Source organism: Bacillus rossius, chromosome 1 (assembly GCF_032445375.1).
Source record: "Bacillus rossius redtenbacheri isolate Brsri chromosome 1, Brsri_v3, whole genome shotgun sequence".
In the NCBI taxonomy this organism is placed as follows: Eukaryota; Metazoa; Arthropoda; class Insecta; order Phasmatodea; family Bacillidae; genus Bacillus; species Bacillus rossius.
Genome location: NC_086330.1, coordinates 14,298,349 through 14,321,821, shown reverse-complemented (window position 1 = coordinate 14,321,821; position 23,473 = coordinate 14,298,349). Strand labels below are relative to the sequence as shown.

Genomic DNA, 23,473 nt, shown 5'->3' with positions numbered 1-23,473 from the left:
CTTGAAGTAGCCAGTGGAATTGCAGTTAAACCTAAAAAAAAAGTTTCAGTTCTGCAAATAAATTAAATTTTCCTTATTTGTACAACCCAAAAACGTTACAAATGTAACTTTGGCAGCTAATCGTGCAAAACATGCACTGTACTTATATATTTTTTCATTTCGAGAAAGTTAAACTATTGAAAAAGTCATCAAGTTTATCTGTAATTACTGTAAATATAAAATCTTTACCTGAAATGGGAGGCACCCCCTTAATGTTAATATCACCTCTCAGCATCATAGTTGCCTACCGCACGCCATGGACGTCGCAAGGATATATTTTTTGGGGGGGGACTTCAATTGATTTAGTGTAGGAATATCCATTCCCTGGAAAAAAGCGCGGGGGGGTCCTTCCCGGGGAAAATTTGGGGTTTGAAGGTGCAAAAAAGTGGTTTTTAGGCATTTTTCTTTCCTAAATATTCTAACTATAGTTGGTTGCAATATATATAATTAATTTATTTTATAAAAAATATTTTCAGAGAACAAATTTGTAAAAAACACAGTTGAACATGTCTGCATTCGGTATCGGGCCTGATTTTGATTTTTACGCAAAGATCGAATTAAAAAGTGCGCTCTCGTTACCACGACTGGACTAAATGCACCATGCGCTACATGTGGGGTTGCATCACAGAAATCATATTTTTTAATGTAACTACGAAACTGCACATGTTATCGGAGGGGTACGAGATCAAAGACTTATTATCGGGGGAGGGGGGGGGGGGGGGGCGACGCCCGTGCCGCACGCAAGCACAACCCTCGCCGGGCCGTACCTTGGGCTGGGGGCGGGGCGGCCGGCATCTGGATGCACATCTGCACCTGCGAGCAGACGCGCACTGCCTGTGGCGGGGACTCCGCTTGCGTCTGCGCGCACGCGCCTTGCTGCTGCGCCTGCGGGGGGGGACACGCGCCGCCGTTGCCGTTGTTCTGCGCCGCCAGGCACTGGGCCAGCAGCTGGCACGGGTCGATGCGGAAATGCAGAGAGGTCGCCGCCGGCGGTGCCGACTGCGCCGACTGGCACGGCGGTGCTGGAAACACGCCGCCAGGGCTCCCGTTCGGCCGTTTTCCCTTGTCCCGCCTGTCCCCTGTCCCTCGTTTGTTTCTCCGCCAAGATAACACGTGCGTTACAGTATACTTTACGGTCAAAAACATACTTCAAGAAACATGCGTAAAGTGCTAATAATAATGTTCGCAGGCTTTCACGGCCTTTGTCTGAAGTAGCCTGGCTTCTGGGTTGTAGCCGTGTCCTCGGCGAATAATTCACCAGACGTTTCGCTTGACATTGCAGTCGTCGCCATCATCATCATCATCATCATCATCATCATCATCATCATCATCATCATCATCATCATCAATTCAAAGATGCCATTAACAAATACCTAATCTCCGATATTGACAATGGCTGTGACAAATGCCAATACTTAATTGACTATGATTGTTTAAAAACCGATGTTCCCCAATCCCAGTGGGAATAAAAGGGTTAAATTCAAACTCTCTCACCAATACCTCTAAATACCTATCTTTTAATTAATTTTCTGCAGTAATGTAGGTGTTTATATTGTTTAGATGAAATTTAAATAACCTTTTTTCAAAAATTAAATTGTTATATGCTTGCTAATATACAATCTAACTGTAGTTTCATATAGTTTGCCATGCTTTAAGATGTATTAAAATGAAATTATTTAAAAAATAACATTTTTTAAAAAATTAAAAAATTCTATACTTTGAATAAATTTTCATCAGATAATATATCAAAATAGGTAGCTAAGTTTAAATTTGAAACATTAATAAATATTTTGATATTAATGTTGTGCATTAAGACTGGGGTTTACCTATATTGAATTTTTTTTTTTGTCATTTTCTCATCATTGCATTAATGAAAAACTTATATCTGTAAATTGAAAACTTTACCTCTATTGGAATTGTTATTATTTCACAATTATTTTCAACAGATATTCATTAAGTGTAATATAACAGGTGGAAAATGTTTATTGTTAATGTATCTTTTTACAGCCCGTATATTATACTTGGTCAATATCCATCAAAAAAAGCTATGACAAAACATATGCAAGAGAGAGATAAAATGTTAAATTAACAGACATAACCCCTTACTAAAAGTAATAATGAGAAAATAAAAATAAAATAAAATCAACATGGTGTGTGAGTCACAGCCTTTAGATTTAGTTGTTGAAATACATATAAACCTCATTAATAAAAACCCTGTTAAATATAAAACTCTAATTTATACAAAGTGTTTTCACAGTCCCTAGAAATTACATAGGAGTTATAGTACTAGGCAATTTGTTTAGTACAAAAAGTATGGTTCTTGTGTAATACAAAGTTGTTTTTGTTCCAAGGGTAAACAATTACATGAAGTGAAGGATGGTTAATACAAATATCCAAGGATAATGTAAAGAAACAGTGTGAAATTTTAACTAAAATAATACTGATGCCATTGCTTTGGTTCATTGTAGGTTTGAAAAAAAAAAACCTTACAAATTACGTATTGTTTCAAAATAATGGAAGGTCTTTTTAAATATAGATTCTAAAACTTTCTTTTACTCTTGTCTTAAATCCTTTAAAAAGTGGAACAATAAAAATATTTTATGAGCCACAGGTTAGCCATCCTAAAATAAAACTTTACAGGTACCTAAAAAAAAAAGTACATTTGGTGCCGAATGAAATTGTGTGCAAGTTTCCCTTGAAGCATATTCAATTTTTTTTTAGGTGTGTTATGCATATACTAAATGAGAAAAATGTCTAAATTTGATTTATAAATGATATAAAAATTTAGAGAAAATGTTGTGATATTTTGGTTAGTACAAACTTCATTGTTGCAAAGTGACAAAATTACGGTCGCCTCAGGTTCGTGTCATTGAGGTTTGGCCGTACGTGAATCGATGCGGAAGCATATTGAAGCCCTCACCTGCCGGGGCGGCGGCACTGGGCTGCTGGTTCTGGTTCTGCTGGCCGCAGCACTCCGACAGCAGCCCCTGGATCTGCGAGGCGAGCGACCCCGTGCCCGAACACTGCGCCGGCCGGCACCGAGGGCAGAAACCAGTGCGGAGACTCACACCTGCGTGTCCGAGTCCATCGTGGTGGTGGGGGGCCTGCACGCACTTGGGGGGAAACCTGGGCACTCCTTGGGGCAGTGACCCACCAGCTGCCCCACCTGCTTCCATCGGGAACACGCAACACACGGGGGCCCGGGGTCCAGGGAAAGCTACCTCCACCTGGGCTGGATAGATCTCAACCTCAAGGTGACGGAAGGCTGGTTCCCGCCCCCTTCGCCTTGTCTGCAACAGTGCCTCGACCTTTTTAATTGAATAAAAAATTACTTTCTTGAGTACAGAATAATATCCAAGATAAATGAACACATTGCGCACAACACAAGTTAAATAAAATGTTCACGAACATTCAATTACCATTACTCAAGACTTGTGCCAAATGCAAAACTATGATAGTCGTGTATTTCCAAAACCAGCCATCTCCACAAAAAAAAATGGTTTTGTTCTAGAAAATCAAATTCCATGGTAACCCACAGTGAATAAGGAGCAGTTAATTACAAAAGCGGCCATATTCATTTAATAAACCGTCTTGAATGCCACATCATGGAATTGAGTAAACAGTTTTCCTCAATTTCTCGCAAAACTGTTCTGAGGGAGATGGCCAGTTTTGGAAATACACGACTCATTTGTGGTTTTAATTTTAAAACTTCCATTAGCAAAAGAACTGACAAGATGGTGTGGGGTACACAGTGCTTTCCTCCCACTCAAAAACGACCCAGGTTCGATAACCGGCGCGAATCGGACGCGAGATTTCACAAGGACATTTCTGTTGGACAATGAATTTTTGTCTGAATGCTCACGTGGACTCCCCTCTTAACTCAGTTGGTAGTGCCTGATTCTACGGCAGCCTTCAAGAGTCGTTAGAAGTTGAAAATGCTGAACTATTACACGCTACCGTTGTTTGCACTTACACGCGCCGCAGACTTCGATGAGTCGTTTGAACAATGAGCCGACTTCATCGTGGGCAGAGAACTGCAGCGCTCTCTGGTAGATCTGCAACACAAGTGTGCATCTCACAGCAGGGACGGGCAGCGACACAGCGAAGTGACTCGACACATTGGAACCAAAACACAGCTCACTGTGCGTCGACATACACGACACACTCGGGCAAAGCACCGAGAAAGCGCGAGATCTGACATTGAGTGAGTCGATGTGCTAGCCTGACAATCCACATTCAAAATAATTTTTTTTCTTGATCCTAAGGATTCACTTCGTGTGCTCTATGGTTCGTCACACAGTCAAGGCTAGAATGAATGAGTACATAAATATAAATTGAGGCTATGTTTCATCAACACTGAGGCTGAGAAGATGAGATGGGAGAGGGGAATTAACAGAATAAATTGGATGGAGGAAACTGGAGTAATTCGGGATAATTCACTTATTAGTCACATTAATTACCCCTGGTCAGGAACTCTAATGATGTCCCGTAAACATGGTTTAAGAAAAAAAGAATTTTTTTCCAAAAATTTTAATACGGCAATTTATATGAATTATAAAATTTTAATATGTATGTAAATAAATGTACTAACAATCAAAGGTTGATTTCTTTGCTTAATATCTTCTCTTAATGAAAGAATTAATCTACCTAATGATGAAATTCCTCAGCTTTCTAATAAAATACAAGATGCATACCACATTAGATGATAAAAGTAATTTTTCACAACACTGCTGTTGTAAACAGAAGTATTGGCTCTTGTATTCAGGAGCATACACACCTATATACAAACATACATATTCCCCTTCCCCCTTTGGAAATTGAACCCAAAAAAAAAAAACACTTTTTGCCTTTGTAGTCGCACTTTAAGTTCTTACATTATTTTTGCAATTTGTTTATTATTTCTTAGATTTTATGTAAACTAAAATTTGTAAGCAGCTTACTTAAACAAAATTGGTCTACTCTTAACAATACTAAGTTATTTCAAAACTTATTGACAGACAGTGCCAACAATAAATACTGCCCCCCCCCCCCTCCCCCTTTTTTTCCTAAAAACCCACCCCTAAATTTAAGCTCAAACTTCACCTCTGATTGCATTGTCAGAATGCTGATGCTGAATCTCACATTCTTTACAAATACTTTTTTTTACTCTATGTAACTGAAACTGTAACATTTTCACAATCTTATTAGAATGAGAATTGACATTAAGTCTCTTAAAAAGAGCAAGAGGTCATAAGTCACTTCTTTATTTTTATTGAAATGATAGTATCACCTTATTACGGCCCGAAGAGGGGAGATGAAAGACTGCGAGCCAATTCAAGGCCTTGCAAGTAGGTGCGATGTGGTGTCTGAAGCACATGCTAGTTTCACCTTTATCGCCTCTGTGCTGTTTGGGTCTCAAGAATTTTAACTCACCCAAGCTAAATTCTACCCATATGTTCAGCTTCGCTCGCCACAATGAGTCATTGTATTTTGTTGCTTTTTTTTTTTTTTTTTTATCTAAAACAATTCCAACTGATGATCTACTAAGTAAGTATTGCATTCTGTGTTTCGTAGCAATTTTTGTTTCCACATGTCAGGTATATATTCATAATTAAAGGTTTTTGCTGGGCTAATTACACTGTGGTCAAGCATTTGAAGTAGTTTTCCCTGAGTTTATACAGTTGGGAAATGCCTACAATTTAATATATTAATAAACCCATTTACAAGATGTTTCTTCATAAGGTTCTGCAATCAGCAAAATACAATGAAAATATAAATTGGCAAACAAAGCTAAACCTTAAAAATACACATTAGTTGAGCATGTTGAACTCATTTTCGCTCCAAGAGTTTTTTTAAATTTGCAATGAGTAGTGATCGCTACAAGGAGACAACTGAGTCGACCAAAGTTTACCAGGCCGTGTGGAGAAAGAGCGAATAATCCCTCACCCACCACAGATTTGAACCTTGGACCTTCGGTCCAACAATCTGGTGTGCTGAACCACCCAACCAAATTATTAAAATTTCAAAAAATGTTAATAAACAGTATAAGAATCCACATTGTGGTTGAGTGAAAATTCAGAAATTTGTCTCCCGGTGAAAAAAACCCCGCTTTCCAGGTCCAATCATAAGTTCCCGGGTGAAACTCACATAATTCTTTCACGACCGAGTGAAAATTTATAAAAATATTACCTGTCAGCAACTTCAGTTCACTCCTGGGTGATGCTGGGTGTCTATGGACCTCGCTTCGTGTTAACCACTCATTAATTTTCTGGAGCTGTGAGCTGGAGGTGGTGTTCTCACTTCAGTCTCTGAATTCCAATTGAGAATTTTTTCTTCTTTGCTGGGGAAACATGAAGCCAACAATGTAAGCGTTATTTCGTTCCGTTAACAATGCAAACAGTGACAGTGCACTGTGTTAGGTGTTTGTTTATTTATTGTTGCTTGCTGATGCACAAAAAAATTTATTATAAGAGAAAGTAAAAAAAAAAAAAAAAAAAAGGAAAAAGGGTGGGGAGGAAAATTTAGCCGTAGACACATACAGAAATTATTAGGAATAGAAAGGGCTCAAAAACAATTTCTCTGGAACATCTTGGAAAATAGACTGAATAAATAATGGTAAAGACATGTGATGAGAAACAGTTTTAGAAGATGACAGAGGAGAACCTAGCAAAATAATTATCCAATAAATAATTTAAACAGAATGTGCACTATCAATTAGTGCTTAGAAAATTTTGGTCATCCATCAACCATGGAATTTTAGAAACAACACTCAAATTTATTTAGTTATTTGGCATAGTGTCTCGTCAAAAATTCAGCCACACAATTAAGGTAAATTTAAAGGTCTGAACAACTTTTGAACAGAGAAAAAGCTAAAAAATCGTCACAAAATAGGACTTGTAATAGTTGTGAAAAACAGAAAAACCACAGGAAAACATAATCAAGACAGCTGAAAATGGATTTGAACCCGGGTCCTCTGGGTAATGAGTACAGTGCCCAGTTACCACTGTGTAAACATCGCTTTGTGAGATGTTCGAAGGTCAACCATTGCATTTAGAGCCTTTATGAACTCAACCCGGTTTTTTGTGTTAAATAAAGTGTATTATATTTCATGTCTAGAGCCACAATTTTTTTTGCAGATTACTTTTGCTCCAAGCTAGACTCTAGAGCAGACAAGAAAAAAGGTCAGAAAGAGGAACCGGTGATTGGGGAGGAGGGGGGGGGGGGTGTAGAGGAACTCTTAGCGACCCGGCACCAAGGGGGTAATGGTTCAGTTTCAAGACTTTTTTAAAGCTTGGGTTCTCCCTTTCAGGATGAAAAGTTACAAGAATATTGTTAACAGAACTCATAGGAAACCTTACAAGTAATTTTATATGCACGTTTGGTAGGAGTAATTTCATGATTGGAACTAAAGTAAAGAAACGGAAATGTGTACAGATGGTATTGCTTTCATCCCGAATGGTGCAAAGCCAAAGGGAAAATTCATAAAATTAACTGTTTAATACATATTTTTACAAGATTGGCAGTATTTTTTAGTAAAGCAGATCTAAAGCTGGGGTTTTGTATTTTTTTTCAAGTCTTTTTCACTTTTACTGGAGTTGTTTCATTGTAAGGTTTAAAATTTCTGTCTGCAAATAGAATGATTTGATAGTCGACATAGCTGCCCCGGCAGCGAATTCTAGCAGAGGGTGTAGAAACATGTGATTTACATCAAGAAATGTAGTTGAAAACACAATTTTATAATATTTATCACGATCTGAATTATTTTTAAGTATTCTACATTAAATTTTGTGTCCTAGTTTTGTATTATAAGTGCATCTGCAACATGAGAACACATGAATTTGCTCTCGTTACCGAGGTTAAATGTTACACATCACTGGCAAGTACTTAAAGACTCGCCAACATTTTTTTTTTTTTAACTGTTGCATTTGAAAAGTTGTTCAACACATACTTAATGTCTCCAGACCCGTGGTTTCTCTCGATGGCCTCTTAGACTCAACTGTTTTCCACATACACAAGAGTTCTAAAAGCATGGGTAGGCTAAGGACGACACATGCCTCTTCGCCTATGCGCCAGGCACCGACTAGCGAGCAGTCTTCACATCGGTGCCTCAATGAAACTAGTGTCGACCCTATCATTGCAGGGGGAGAATCTGTAAGCTATACCTTGCATATCCCTACACTACATATCGTTGCTTAAGAAACAAAACCACTTTTGTGACAAAAGGCAAAAATTTTCATAAGAGCTAAAAAAAAGTTTTGCCAATTGCAAACATAATGCAAAAAGTTGTTAACATTTTAGATTTACATATTTAATCAGTAGAAAGTGTTCAGTACCGAATGAAAAGATGTTAAACGTGTAAGTTTCCATGATGAAACAAAAAATCAATTTTCAAAAAAAAATCTCAGGCAGTGTTGCTTCTTAAGCGATGATATTAAAATAAAGCAAAACTTATACATTTTCTCTTAATGGTTCAATTTTGATAAATGGAAAAAAATTATACTTAACTGTATATGTATGTTGTTCAGTCTTAGTTTCTTACCCCTAGTTTTAGTAGATAAGGAAGTATGCATCTTTCATCTTAAAATTAAACTTACCTTTTTACACCATTTAGGGGCAGAATATCGCAAAATTAAAACAAAACGTTTTGTATTGATACCCAATATCTTTTCTTATGCACGACTAGATTCGGAGACATGATTAACTACTATATTCTACCATTTTCACCCCTTTTTCACTTCTTTAGATAGGAATTTTTAAAATTATATACAGCCTAGTTTTGGAGTTAACTGAAGACCTTACTAACAAAAAAATTTAATTGGTATCCGTTAAGTAACTTTTGAGTGACGCTAGAATAAACAGATAAAAAATAGACAGACAGAAAATAAATTTCAAATGTTTGGGTTTGTAAAATGCAAATAGCCATTTCCAATGGTTTATTTTTATAAATCCATGTAATGTTCTGATTTTTCACCACGAACAGTTTTATTATTAGTATGGATATACCAAAATTAACTCAATGTCCATTATTCTGTAAATATTATTCTTTCTTTAATGCATTAATAAAAAAAAATATACAATTTCTAACACACTTACATAAGTACATGCACAATTTTAATTTTCAAAAAAAAAAAAAAAATTTATAAACATTTGTTTTTGCTGTTTTTTTTTTTTTTTTTGCTATCAAAAGAATGAAACCACAAAACAAAACTTGTAAAGGCAAAGGTAATGGCTCTTAAATGCTACTTATCAGACACTTTGAATCAAACTTTAATGATTTGTAAATGCTGCTTTTTGCTTTAATAACGGCGTGAAGAGTCCGGCCACTGCGGTCAGACCGACTGGTTAAAGTTTGAATTGTAAGAGCTCAATGTGGTACATAAATTAAAGAAAATTAGAGATTAACCTCTTGATGCTCGTCAAAAAACATGAATAAATAAAAATTGTGAAACTGTGAAACTGTGCCAAGAAAATTCCTACTTTGCAGAGCACAGGCATCAGCATTGGCCCAGGGTAATTGTCGTCACCCTCCCGGGACATATCCGCAGGACATTTTACCCTCATTACAAGTTAACAAAGGAACTTAAGGATTTTTTTTTTTTTAATCGAGTGACGCGTTACAGTGAATATGTGCAGAAAATTACCTGGACATATGTAAGTTGTGATCCATGTGTTGTTTGGAAAAAAAAAACATAATAAAAAAATCATAATAAGACTGTGCAAAAGAAATTTTATTTAAAAATTTCTAGTAGAAAATCTTCTAGATGTAAAGAATAATAAATTAATCATCAATGTTGGTAAAAGGAAGAACATAAAAACGTAACTTCAAAATCATCGTAAAAAAAACATCATAAACACTCCAGTGGTTATAAAGTGTCTTATTACTATTCTGCGTTGCTTAGCGGTGCCAACCTGTAACGTAACAAGTTTTATGCCCATGCAAATTATATATTTTTCAAATTTTCATGTTTTGCTGATTTCAAGTATTTAGAATTCCTGGTGTTTTATGTCTCAACACACACACGCACTGAAAAATAGTTTGTTTTTGTTTCTACATGAATAAATAAGAGTCTAAATAGGTATATATATACAACCATGAATAAAGATTTTACGTTGTTTAAATTTTGTGTTGCGGTGAGATGATATATTATAACTTTTTTCATTATAGGATTCGCAGATCTTTTTCGTAATTTAAATATTTTTTTTAAATCTCACTGCATTACAGTAGAACCCTGATTTTGCGAACACGGATTTAACGAAAACAGCGATTTAACGTAAAGGTTTTCAGGAACCATCAAAAAACACCAATTTATTAAAATTATAATATAGATTTACAAAAAATGAAAGTAAATAGTAATGGAATCTTATCTCTGTGGTGTCAGTAATAGAATGGAGGTACTATATATTAATATGTGCCTTTGCATTATCTGTCCAAATACGAAAAAATTAAAAAAATTGTTCAAATTGCTTAAAAACTCCGGGTGCTGTAACTGAATTGCGTAGGTGCGTGCCATTGCGCGCGCCTGGATAGATAGACTGTCCGCGACACTAGACATGAAGGGTTTCTTTGTCCGCGTCCCCCTCCCCCACTACTTTACCTTGCTTGACTCACCATGTTATCTTCCAAACATGCCCGCATAGTAACAGTGCTAGCCAATAATCACACGTTTCCAAATATTCCCTTTCCCATCCTCCAGGTTTTTTCAACTTGTGACCACGTCACACCAATATGCCATTATCATTATTCTCTAGAGGTGTAAAAGTAACGAAAATAAAGCGTACCCTTATGTATTCGTTACTACAACAATTAGTACTCGTTACTATCGTATCACGTTACATTACTCGTTAATTCTGATACTGCATAACATGCTATGTTATGTTGCAGCAACGAATCGAGTCGTATTGCGTACGCGTACAGTATGGCGTCGCGTAAATAATAATAAATAGAATATAAACAATTAACAATATTTGATAATTAACAGTTTTTGTTAACCAAGAAACAATTAAATCTCATTAGAGCGGCTTTTTTATATTATCTCTTTTAAGATAACAAAAAAACATGAAAATACGCGATAAAAAACAAACATACATATTTCTAATTTGTAAACAATACTTTCTTACGTTGTCTCTTTTCCAATCTCAAACTTTGTCTACACACACAATACCTTTAATAAACAGTAAAAAAAACTTTGACGATGAATTTCCAAATTATATTTTACTTAATAAACAAACATCGTTCTTTGTAACGCAAATTCATCGAATATGCGCGCGCATGCGTGAAACATACGAAAAATGCGATAAACGAGATGCAGCCGTGTGTAACGTTTCGTTACTTGTTACTAGATGGCGCACCCGTTACTCAGTACCGAATACATATGGTTTGCTACAGCTCTATTATTCTCAGTAAGAGCTTTGTGCGTGGTGTTTAGTTTTTGGAATACGTTTTTTATAAGTGCTCCGCAGCTCAGCGAACAAAGAGTCAGCCGGCGGCTATGCCGCGCCGTAACAGCAGCTGACCGAGTACAATGACATTTCTCCGCGTACGGCGCGCTATTGACGGTATTTGCTGCAATTTTTTACTGTGACGCAGTGTGTATGTAGCTCGTATTTGTTATAAACGCTGCAGGTTGGGACTGTATTTTAATAAACTTTAACGTATTTCTTACACTTTACATATTTTTAAACTTTTTTCCACGATTTCTGAAAATCTGTATGTACGACCGAGGTGTACGTACGAACCGGGGGCCGTACGAGCGAGATCAAAAACTTTTATGATGGAAAGTTGACGAAGTCTGAGATAGCACGGCAGCACAAGATATCAGCGTCGACCCTGTCTACGATGTGGAAACGTAAGGACGCGATTATGAGTGTGGGGGTCATTGAAAATCGGTAAATCGGATTTAACGAAACATCGATTTAGAGTAAACATTTTCGGTAACCATAGCACTTCGTTAAATCGGGGTTCTACTGTACCTCACATTTCAATGCCATAGGTACATCATTACAGAGAGGAAGAAACTTTAATTTGTCTATTAAACACCTATTTTTCCTAGTAACAAACAAAACTTTAATACATTAAATTTTTTTCTCTCTAAAATTCTATGTCAATTTTCAGTTCAGCTTGTTTCCACCTCAAGTTTAAAATTCTAGTATCTTTTGTCTACTTTTATTATTCTTTCACAAGCTGGACCTTTGAAAAAATAAAACCAGCACAAGAAAGCCATTGCAAATACCAACATATCATTATATTCAAATAAAGGGGAAAAAAAAGTAATGACAAGTTCAGCAGAAATGTTTATTGTAATAAGTGTCACCTCAAGAATGCCCTATAAAAATTTTACGGAAACTCACTGCAGATAGACTACTACTTATTTTGATTCAACAATAATAAACAACTGTAGAACAGTCCTGCTCAGCGTGGCATGGTGTGCTTTCTGTTTAGAAGAATCTGTGCTTCAGAGCATCCGAAAAACACAGCCACTGATTATGATCTGTGCTTGCACGATTCCTGGTTTTGGTGAGGTTCTTGCAGAAGTCTTCCACACTTCTGGGCTGTCTCCTTCATGGGTGTGTGAATACTGCACTTCCATGGATTTGCAGGGACATCTACAATAGATGTAAAGATACTACAAAAATTAACACATACACATATTTTTTTTATTGTTTCCTACTTGAAGCAGGTGCGATCGGGAACTTCAAAAGGGGAAAGGGATAAAGGGACATTCACAAATAAAATTTTAACTCAATGTTAAATTCACATCAAATCCAAACAAGCAGAAACTGACAAACTGTATTGTAATTATTTTATCTACTAAATGGTTTAAAATTCTATATAAGTAACAAAATCGACAAATATGAAATGAGCTAACTGAAACATTTTCAAGGAAAAAAAAAAAATGATAATGTAATATGGATTGGGTAAGTAAATTGACCAATATGAGTTTTTAGTACCTCCGTAAATAGTGAGAAGGGCAAGCTACAAACACAATATACTGTTAATAGGCTTGTACCAATACCAGTTTTTTGATGTGAAGCAAATATCAAATGTAATGTTTTAAATAGTCACGAAGATGAATCAAACCGTAAATATTGTTCTCAGCGGAGCTGTATTAAACTTACTTCATAAAATACACAATTGAACTAAAAAAAAATGTTTTAACATTTGTAATATTTTAACTGATAAGTGACATCATTCAATAAAAATTATAAAATAACCATGCAGAATAATACAATTATTGAGCATTCATAAGAAGTGGGATGGTTTTTTTCCCCATTACAGACCAGATAGCAGGATATAGCTGATGCGTAGTCTCGATGCACCGAAATTGTGCAATCAATGGGACTTTAAAATCAAAATTTCCCGTTTTTCTAAGTGTATGTCTTACAGTATTGAAACTCCGTAGTGCTGTTTCTTATATTATGATATGTTTAGCCCGTGCAACGCGGGTACTTCAACGTGCGTATGTGTGCTTGTGTGCACTTGAGTGTGTACGTGTGTGTATCCGTGAGTGTGTGTGTACGTACAGAATGGCAGGACAATTCCAAATCCCAAAATTAGGTGGACATCATGTATGTACAAAACATAATAACAATATTCCCGAATAAGTGTAGTAAAGCTGCGCATAGCGATATCTTTGAATCAAGCACTTCTTATCGACAACAAGGCTATAAGACAGAAAAACATACAACATAAATCAGTGTAATTAGGGTAGGAATCACCATGTTCCATTATAAAAATATAAATAAATAAATAAAACATATGATATGCCTGGAGTGATTTTTGAAATCATGGGAAATTGTAATCAAGATCAGGAGTGTAGCAAAATTTCATTTCAGGGGAAGATTGGGGGAAAGAACCTCCTTGTCTGCCGTTGGGTTTCAAATTCTTTCCTTTTGTTGGTGGGAATGATAGATTTTTAAGAATTTCTTAGGATTGTGGAGGGGCGAGGGGGCGCGATAACCCTCCCCCCCCCCTTCCTTCTTGCGTGCGTCCTTGTTCCAGATGGCTGGGCTGGGACTCGAACCCTCGTCTAATGTCTCGCCCCACCTCGCTCCTTCCATGTGGGACAGTCTCAACTCGCTGCGACCACGGTACCTGGCACGGTACCTGGCACGGCGACTGTCGTGTCGGGAAGGAGGGGGAGCTCTGGCACGTCTCTCTTGTCGACTGTTTCTCCACACGCCTGTTGGCACACGGCACGAGCACGTCGATCAGTTCATGACACTTGGCTACAAGTACTGAATAGTCCTCTACGTGAATACTAGTTTTACTGATGCAAACTGAATGTTCAAAATATTCGCAAAGTCAAACCAAATTGCGAATATGATCTCAGCAAGACTGTATTACATTTATATTATAAATTACTAGGTTGAAGAAATAACAATACATTTTTAATGTTTGTAATGTTTAAACTGATTAAATGGCTAGCTAATTGGTCTCTATATACATATAACACCATTCAATAAATATCATACACTAGCCATGCATAGTATTATTATTGAGCATTCATAAAATTAAAACAACTTTATTCATACAAAACATATGCAACACATAAAAAGCTAAATATTTTCATGAGCGACTCTTAGGCTCCCACGTTTTAAAGCTTCGCAACAAGTGCCTAGCTTCACATCAGCCGCGAAGCTTTTGCATCACAAATGAATAGCAAATTTCTTGGCGATGTCAAATAGAATATTAAAAAGAGGTTTGATTTATTCCCGTAGTCGAAGCTTCAGACAAGCCTAGTATTAGATTGCTTAAGGGTCAGTTTTACGCTCCATAGATACCAAAACAAAAAGAGTGGTGATAAAAGAAACACATTAGATGCTTTTCATCCATCTTTCCAAGCATACCGGGACATAAGGCTTTCAGCTCTAGTTTATCTTCGCGTCTACATAGTAAGACAATAGGGAAAACAGTATTTAAGGAGTTAAAATATTATAGTAATTTTTTACATTTCATCTGTGTCTGAGAGCACAGAGACCAGTGAATCATACCATGTCCTCCACCGAGGGTGATGTTCTCATCATCGGTGTCCTGATGTTGTAGCGTGGTGGCTTCGCAAGTACATCTGCAACACAGGTTGGTTGGTTGGTTGGTTGGTTAGTGAGCTACAGTGCACACTGGAACAGTGTGGGACTGGCCTATGTGGCAGGCTTTATATTACGCTATTGACTCTTATTTAGTTCCTATTTCTTTGTAACAAAATTTTTTAAAGATATTATTGTCAGAACTTTCTAAACGTAAGAATAAAAAGTAAATAAACCACTAGAAAACATAATTAGTAGTGTGTGTAAGTTTTGTGTTAATTATCAAAAAAACTTGTAGGTTAAGAACAAGTAAAAGAGGTGATGGTAGAAACGTAGATACCATACTATAACTGGAATAATTTTGAGAAGAAATAAGCAATTATATGAATAATTCTCTGTCACTCCCTTGAACCACAGAGTTGAATTTCTACAACAGTTGAGTGTCAGCTTAATATGTTTTCAACACCCTTAATGAACAATTGTACGGAAGACTTTGCAAGAACAAAACTGTTAGTAACTTGAATGAAGTTTCTGCTTCAAACATTTCAATCAAAGCTCAAAAACAGTACAGCAACACAATTCATAGTGGTGAACCTAACACATGGTGTTTCTGCCAGTGGCGTAGCCAGGATTTGTGTATGGGGGGTGTTAAGAAGCATGGCCCCCACCCCCCCGTATTAAAGCGGGGGGTCCGGGGGTCCTCCCCCGGGAAAATTTGGATTTTAAGGTGTAAAATAGTGGTATTTTAGCTGTTTTCGGTACTTAAATTTAAATATTGTAATGGTAAAATTTTTAATAATTTTTAATATGAAATTTTTTGAGTGATGAATAAGAAATTTAATTAAATATTTAGGGCTAAGGGGGGGGTTTGAACCCCTAAAACCCCCCCCTGGCTACGCCCCTGGTTTCTGCAATAATTTAAGATTGCAGCAACCACTGTACCTGGTATAGCAGCTGATGCATTCATCAGGTGGGGGAACTCAGGTGGAACTGCCTTCTTATCCACCTTCGATGATGCAGTCTTGGCACACGCTTTCCTGTCCTGTTGACAAACGCCGAAAAAACGTAGCGTGCAGGAACTCCTAGCATTGTTCAAAGTCAGTTTTTAATATACTAGTCCTGAAGAGAAATTTGCGATTAATCAAAGTTGAGGTGGAATTTGCTAAAGCAGGGCTTAACACCTTTTTTCAGCAATCTTGAAAAATAATCGTTAAATATCAAGTCCTCTTTTCGTCTGAATAAAAACTGAGAGAGTTGGCATTATGGTAACTCCTGGACTCACATTTGGATCCTGGTACACACATCCTTGTTTCTGCTTTCTGCAAGCCAGCGCAAATTCTTTCCCCATTCTCCTGATATGAAAATGTGTCCCCGCATCTAATGTAAGTTGGAAAACAATTAAAAACCACCCTCATTTAAAACAAAAAGTTTTTGTCTCATAATGATAACATGGTCACAATGGATTATCCTGAACTCAAGGTGAAAAACTCAAAGAGCTGTACAGATGCAAATTGATATAGAAAATCATATGATTTGGCCTAGAGAGTAGGCATTAAACTTTATAAAAAAGTTATGTACCTATAAACTACTATGCTTGAAATAAAACACTAAGTTTAGTCATCACAAATATGCTAGTGTAAATTTAAATATGTTTATTCATGCAGACTTATGAGCACGTTGTATATCATACGCAAAGAATGCACCAATATGCATGAACATGCATGCCTATTTGATGGTCACTATAACAAAAAAAAATTGGTTCGCGTACTTATGTACGCGCGAGAGAAGTTATACTTCTTTGGCATCATTAAAAAATAGTTTTTAGTTATGCAAATAATTAATTACAATAAAATAATAAAAGGGCTGATAACGATAGTCAACACAGTCAGTAAAGTTCAGTTTAAATTTGAAAAATTAAATAAATAAAATATAGAGAATAATAAATATATATGACATAATTTGTACTAAATAAATTATTATAAGATTCTTAATTTTAAATATTTATTGATTATTTAATATTTTAAAAGAAAATAAATATATTTAATAATAAATTCAAAAATTTAATAAAAATTTATTTATTTTTTAAATATTTATTATTTTCTTAATTTAATATTCACTTTTCATTTTTATCAAAAAGTTTTCATTAAATTTGCTCATTTATTTTTATAAATATTTATTATTTATCCAATTTAATAATAAATATTAATAATTAATATTTTAATTTAATGTTCGATTTAAATTTTTATCACAAATTTTTTAATAAATGCTTTATTAAATTTATTTCTTTATTTTGTAAATATTAAATAACCAATAATAAATATTTAGCATTAATAATTTAATAATATATAGTATTAATTATATTAAATAATAATTTTTTAATTTACAGTAAACTCCCTATTATCTGCGGGCGGATGATCCGCGGTGCGTATTATCCGCACATGCTACGAAAAAATAAAGCACATATGTAAATCTGTATTTTATTACAAGTGAGCAAATTTGAACTCTACTGACGAATGTATTGTGTGCAGTATACAGTAAAACGCCACAGGCCTTCTCGGAACTCACGCAGCAGGCTAGCATGCATTGCTATTTTTGTCTCTGTCACACTTTGTTTCTAGTCTTATGGTTGACATCGTCCGGGCCTGCGGGCCCTTCTAAGTCCGATATGCCACCGCCCAAACACCACCCACCCTCCATTCAAACCTCCCGCCTACCCGTGCGTACGTGTGCGTGCGTGTGTGTTCGCCCGGCAAGAGGGCGCTGTCGAGCCAGTGCGCCGCACCCCTAAAATCATAAGTGTGTGTGTGTATATATATATATATATGTGTGTGTGTGTGTGTGTGTGTGTTGTTTGTTTTTATATTCCCTAAGTGCAACGTGACGGCAGATCGGCCGGGAGGGTTTCATGTACTTTTATTTAAAATAATGTATTAAAATATCATAGCGTTTCCGGACATTCCCGAGGAAACCCGAAGCCAGACAATAATTAAATTTAAATCTTAATAATTATAATTTGTACAATCTTTTCTCTTTATTCATAAATTGTTACATAATTTTTAATTCATTCTTGTCATGCTAAATTAGTTTCCCGTGGCACGAATTCGCAAATATCTTGTAACGGCAATTGTTTCGGCGGGAGGACGCAATGTTAGTCGAGCAAGCCATGATCTCTGCCCAATCTTCCGCCATCAACGACCGAAAGCAGACGCATCAGCACTCCGGGGACCTCACTGCTTGTTTTCTCTGCCAAGTAATTCTGTTAACTTTAATTTCGTCTCAATCACTTTATTTTAGTCCTCGGAGCTACTCTCGGTCGGGGGACTGTTTCATTAATTAGTTTACGGCCAGTCTCGGTCTTTTTCCTCGTTCTACGTAATTTAATATGTGACCACGTGGTGGCTCATCACCCCTAAACCGATTCGTGCAGCGGGCGTTTTGTACAGTTTCAACCGTGTACGTGTGTGAGCTGAATTAGCGGAATAAATCAGGCGTGCGAATTTAACGTATTATTCTTTTATTTTCAATCTGTGTGACCACGTGGAGTGTGATGGCGTGTGGGACGCCTGAGAGCCCACTTCGTAGGTAAAAGCGTGCCTGACGCTGAGAGCAGGCAGGAATTAGTGCTAGATGTTTTCAAGGGGGGATATCACGTCTCACATGGGCGACGTCATGCCCTGAGTTAGGACTCTCACCGGGTCCACGTGCCGCACCACGTGGTGGCGCCCTCTAACCTTCCACCATAAAGCCGACCGATCGACCCCCCCCCCCCCCCGCAACATGGTTGAGCACTTTTATGTTACATTATTGAAATGTATTGTATGTTAATTATTCAGTAAAATACTAAAATTTTAGCATCATTTAAAAATTTTTGCTGTTGATTGAAACTTCTACTGTACATAAAGGTCTATATGTTTAAGTTGAAATTAATGTTTCCTTTTTTGTTTCCCATTTTCAGCTCTTTTGCGGATTATCCACGATTTTCACTATCCGCGGTGGCTCTGCCACTTAATTTCGCGGATAATCGGGAGTGTACTGTACATCAATAAATAATACATACAGATAGTTAACCTCAATTATTTGGAGCACTTGAAAAAGTATATAAGCACAATTTTTTTTACTAATATTTATGAATAGTAAATAATATTAATCAAAATATTCCATTTAAATCACTACTGAATATAATTTATTAGCACATATATAATTCGCACTTGTATGAAACTAAAACACGTGTTGTGAATGTAGAAACTAGAAACATGTGGATAAATATTATAAATATGAAAACAGTGATCAGAGGCGATGAGCGTGCCAACATGCGTGACTAATAGAGGTTCTATTTCTATTTTGTTGGTAGCTTTTTTTCGAGACTTAATGAGCGATTAAGCGGGCAGCTTCAACCTGTTAATTTTGTGTTACAGTGATGCGCGCGCATCTTAAAATTTCACTCTCATCATTTTTTTCATAACGCGCCTAAAGAAGTGTAACTTGAAAAAAATCAACTATATATTGAAGTATGCATTAACGCTTACGCCAGACACTCAATTGTTACATGCCCTCATGAAGCAAGTATGCACAGTGGTACAACACTGGAGTTGCATTTCGGAGGATGCAGTTTCAAATCCAGTCCGGCCGTTTTGCTTTTGGTCCAAAATTGTTTCTCCGTAATCACACCAGGCGATTCCTTCCTCGATATTCCAAACCTGGATCATTATGTATGTATTACAGTCTCTAATGTCTTGCTGTAGACATAATAGAAAAATGGGTACCAGAGAACTCGTGCACTGGTCCCCAACCCTAGTTAACTGCTGTTATCAGTGGGCACCTTTCGCAGGAGTAACCACCACCACCACCTGCTTGACTGCTGCTAGTGCTACAGACTATAAACCAACATTATGCAGTTCAAAACATAATGTAATCCTGCATCAAGCCACTCGCGTCGGTGCACTCTGGCCGTCGACCCTAGTTCACTCAAGAGTTTATTGTCACTGTTGGTTTTCGTTTCGGTCAATGGCAGCTTCAGGATGACTTTTCGGGAGGGGCTATCGCACAAAGAAAGGTCGTAGTTGCAAAAAATGAAAGTGGTCAGATATTGGCCTTGGAATATTATTTACAAATTACAGGTTTCAAATACGGCACCTTAGTAGCTCCATGCAACTTTTGATGAGATAAAAGTTTAACATATGAAATTAAATATTTAAGTAAATATAAATATACACTAATCAATAAAATTGGTCTCGGGAGGGGCTATCGCCCTCAACGCCCCCCCTTCTGGAGCCGCACTTGGTTTCAGTACAGTGTTTTCTGTTTTCTGGTGGGTTGCATTTCACATTTGGTATTCCCATTGAAACTATACTGACATTTCATAATCTGTAACAATCGCTAATGCAGCATCGTAATGGTTAATGAACGTGCTGGATTGAAGACCTTCTAGTGTACCTTGCACGAGTCCATCGCGGGACGCCGACGTTCACCCGCACGACAGCTTGCCACCTGGGTTGCCCTGAACTGCTCCGAACTGCCTGCTGGCCCAGGAACAAACATTCGCAAGCTCTTACAAAGAGTGTAGGTGCCCAAGCTAGGTTCTATGTAATACCATTAAAATGAAAGTGTAAGTCAACATTTTGACTATAATTGAAAAGCTAATGTTAAATTATTGAATTAATTTTTTGACCATAAAATAATGCTGTTTATAAAATGAGATTTGGTAATTTTTGAGTGAGGCGAGAGGCACACAAAAGAAAGCAAATAATAATTAAAAAAAAAATTATAATATTTTTAGTTTCTGAATTTCTTAAAGTTAGGGTAAATATGTAGTGTACGGATTAGCGCCAAAAAAAATCGTACAAATATAAAATAACTTTCATTATATGATCTTTTACGTCCTATTTTCATAACCGCCTGCGGAGATAAGAAATTCCAAATACTTTAGGAGATATCGAATTTTTTAATTTTCATATTTGGGCAATGCTACTTTTGAAATACCTACTGCAAAATTGATTTTTAAATGTAGCTAACCTAGCCTAACCAAAATTTAACACAGTATTTCAAATGTACCTAACATAACATTACTTTATTAACCTTACTCACAATTTCACAAATATAATCTATATAACGAAGAATTTAAATTGTAAACTACCAGGAAAAAAGTATTCTGACATAACGCAATGCCGAACAGAATCATAACAAAAGTCAGGAAAAAAATGCATTTTCAGATGTTTAGTTACGTTTCTTTTTGGTGCACTCCTCGCCATTAAATTAACTGGGATTTTATCTAATATATTTAAAAATACATTTATTCTGGAAAATGAAATAATCCTGAAAGGTAGATAATTTCCTACCTTTTACTTTCGTTCTATATTCATCCCCTCAATTACAGCAGAGCGATGTGGTAACATATTTTGTACATTTTCAAAGGGACCAAAAACTATGGTAAATATCTATAATGCTTTGGTAATGTTTTTTTTTTTTTTCAAGGCTACGTTTTGAATGAAAAATAATAAAGTATTGAATGGGTTAATAATTTTGTACGGGGGGAGTACAGCCTCAGAGTAGTTACGTGACAGATACCGAAATGACGGGAAATTTGAGTATTCTCGTTATCCCTGAATATGTTAAAACGGGATGCGTGAGGTTAACTAGATCTGCAATACAAAAATGTGGGTTGGACCAAATACATTATTTGGTTAGACCCTCCATAAATACATTACCTAGTTTTTATTTTTTTTTATTTTACATGTTGCAAGTTTATACGTTGGACAGTGAAAACTGTAATTTTTTTTAGTAACTCGCAAACAAATAAAGTTAAACTTTTCAAAAGCAAATAATGTTAAATTTTGTCATCTAAATTAAGAACAGATTGACAATTTATAAATATTTACAATTGTTTTTAAATGTAATTGTTGCAATAAAAATGCTCTATGTTAAAGCATTGAAAGGGCTTATAATTCTCTATGGAAAAATATGTAAATATTTAAAAAAGAGATCGAACAATAACGAAATAATATAAAATTAAGCTAAAACATTATATTCTATTAATATTAGCTACACATTAGTCTCCCTGCTCCCAATAAAAATTTAGTGTTTTAAAGAATATGAGTATACACAACTGAGATTTAGCTATTTAAAATAAACACAGCAATAGTCACCATCAAAATACATAATAGTAATTGACGAATCAGGAACAGTTGAAAATGTGTCACCTTGTTTACTTAGCAATATACTGCTGTTGGTATAGCATGCCACTGCTAGAACATTTGGGCCCGAAATAGCCTGCAAGTTGCCGTCAGCCGCGGTCTTGTGTTCGAGATCGGGCGCAGGTCCTAGCGGGTTGGCTGGCTTTTTTTTAGCGTTTTCTGCTCCGGGAGGGCGCCAGGCTAGCTCGGTGTCTAACCGTGTGATGGTCGTGGGTTCGTTGCCCCAGCGTGGTCCGCTAGAACCGTCGGCGGTGGTGAATTTTGTTTCCTGATTGGGTTGTTTAAGTTAATTGACATACACTGTGTGGTTTTTCTACGGGTCGCACGTCGCGCACGGGGGGTGCGGGGTGGACTTTTTATTGTTCACGATTGACACTGGTTCATTACATTGGACGCGAGTTTTACTCGGCGGTACATCACTGCCAATGGGGCATCGGAACACATAGAAGTTTTGATTACACTATGATTACAATTACACTTGATAAAATGGCACTCTGTGGTGCTTTTAAGTACACGATTACACTGCACACGTTATTTGAGAGGGGCACCTGCGTGCCTCTACGTGCGTTTACTTAAGATCTCACGCCAGTTGCAGTCGAGGGAGAGCGTTCAATTAGCATCGGCTAATTTCGTAATCTGTAATTGGCGACGCGCGGGCCCACCTGTGTGGACCGAGGCTCGCTATTAAATTAAAACACGTTTAATCTTGAAGGTTGATTAAATAAAGTTCTGGGGTGGCGGGAGACGGCCCGTACCGAATACTGCACGGCCCCACGTAATGCTTTGTGTGGGGCGTGTTAAATTGATGCGGCTGGGTTAGGCCCTACACCGGAAAAAGGACCGGGCGCACACGGGGAGTATTAAAAAGAGGTTTTGGTGGTGACTATAATTACCAGATGGACGTTCGGTGAAACAAAGAGATGCTGGCTCCCCGTGGGACGTGCGTCCGTCCCGGTCCGCGAGTCGCGCTGTATTGACATGCAGCCCTGGCGCGAGGGGAGGGGTAAGCTCCCTGTCGCGCTGGAGTTTCTAAAGTTCCGTTATTCGTAAAAATCTACATAATTAACTAATTTTAAGTGGCTCTAAATTCACATAATAAAACATAATGATTAATCTAATATCTATATATGTTATAGAAATGACATTTAATAAGTTTGTCTAAAATAAGTTTGAATATTAGAGTCAAGCTGGAGACTGTCTGTTTCTTGAAAACTACTCCAGTGGCGAACGATAATGCTAAT

The 23,473-nt window shown here is 36.8% G+C and overlaps 1 protein-coding gene across 9 annotated transcripts in view; it reads right to left on the bottom strand.

The window, feature by feature from the left end:
• Window positions 1-22,264, bottom strand: part of LOC134532522 (uncharacterized) — a 30,317-nt gene extending 8,053 nt beyond the window's left edge. Inside the window, exons 1-9 of one of the 9 annotated variants that reach the window (XM_063369053.1) lie at window positions 22,185-22,264; window positions 20,476-20,561; window positions 15,985-16,084; window positions 15,010-15,083; window positions 14,123-14,198; window positions 6,208-12,621; window positions 4,013-4,094; window positions 2,960-3,062; window positions 807-1,061 (exon numbers count right to left, since the gene is read on the bottom strand). In XM_063369053.1, the coding sequence (XP_063225123.1) occupies window positions 807-1,061; window positions 2,960-3,062; window positions 4,013-4,060 (406 nt within the window). In that variant the 5' untranslated portion in view covers window positions 4,061-4,094; window positions 6,208-12,621; window positions 14,123-14,198; ... (2 more) ...; window positions 20,476-20,561; window positions 22,185-22,264. Of the gene's footprint in view, window positions 1-806; window positions 1,062-2,959; window positions 3,063-4,012; window positions 4,095-6,207; window positions 14,199-15,009; window positions 15,084-15,984; window positions 16,085-20,475; window positions 20,562-21,377; window positions 21,565-21,746; window positions 21,934-22,184 lie in introns of those variants that run through there. The other 8 variants (XM_063369037.1, XM_063369063.1, XM_063369045.1 and 5 more) reach the window with 8 other exon arrangements.
• Window positions 22,265-23,473: the final 1,209 nt, after the last annotated feature.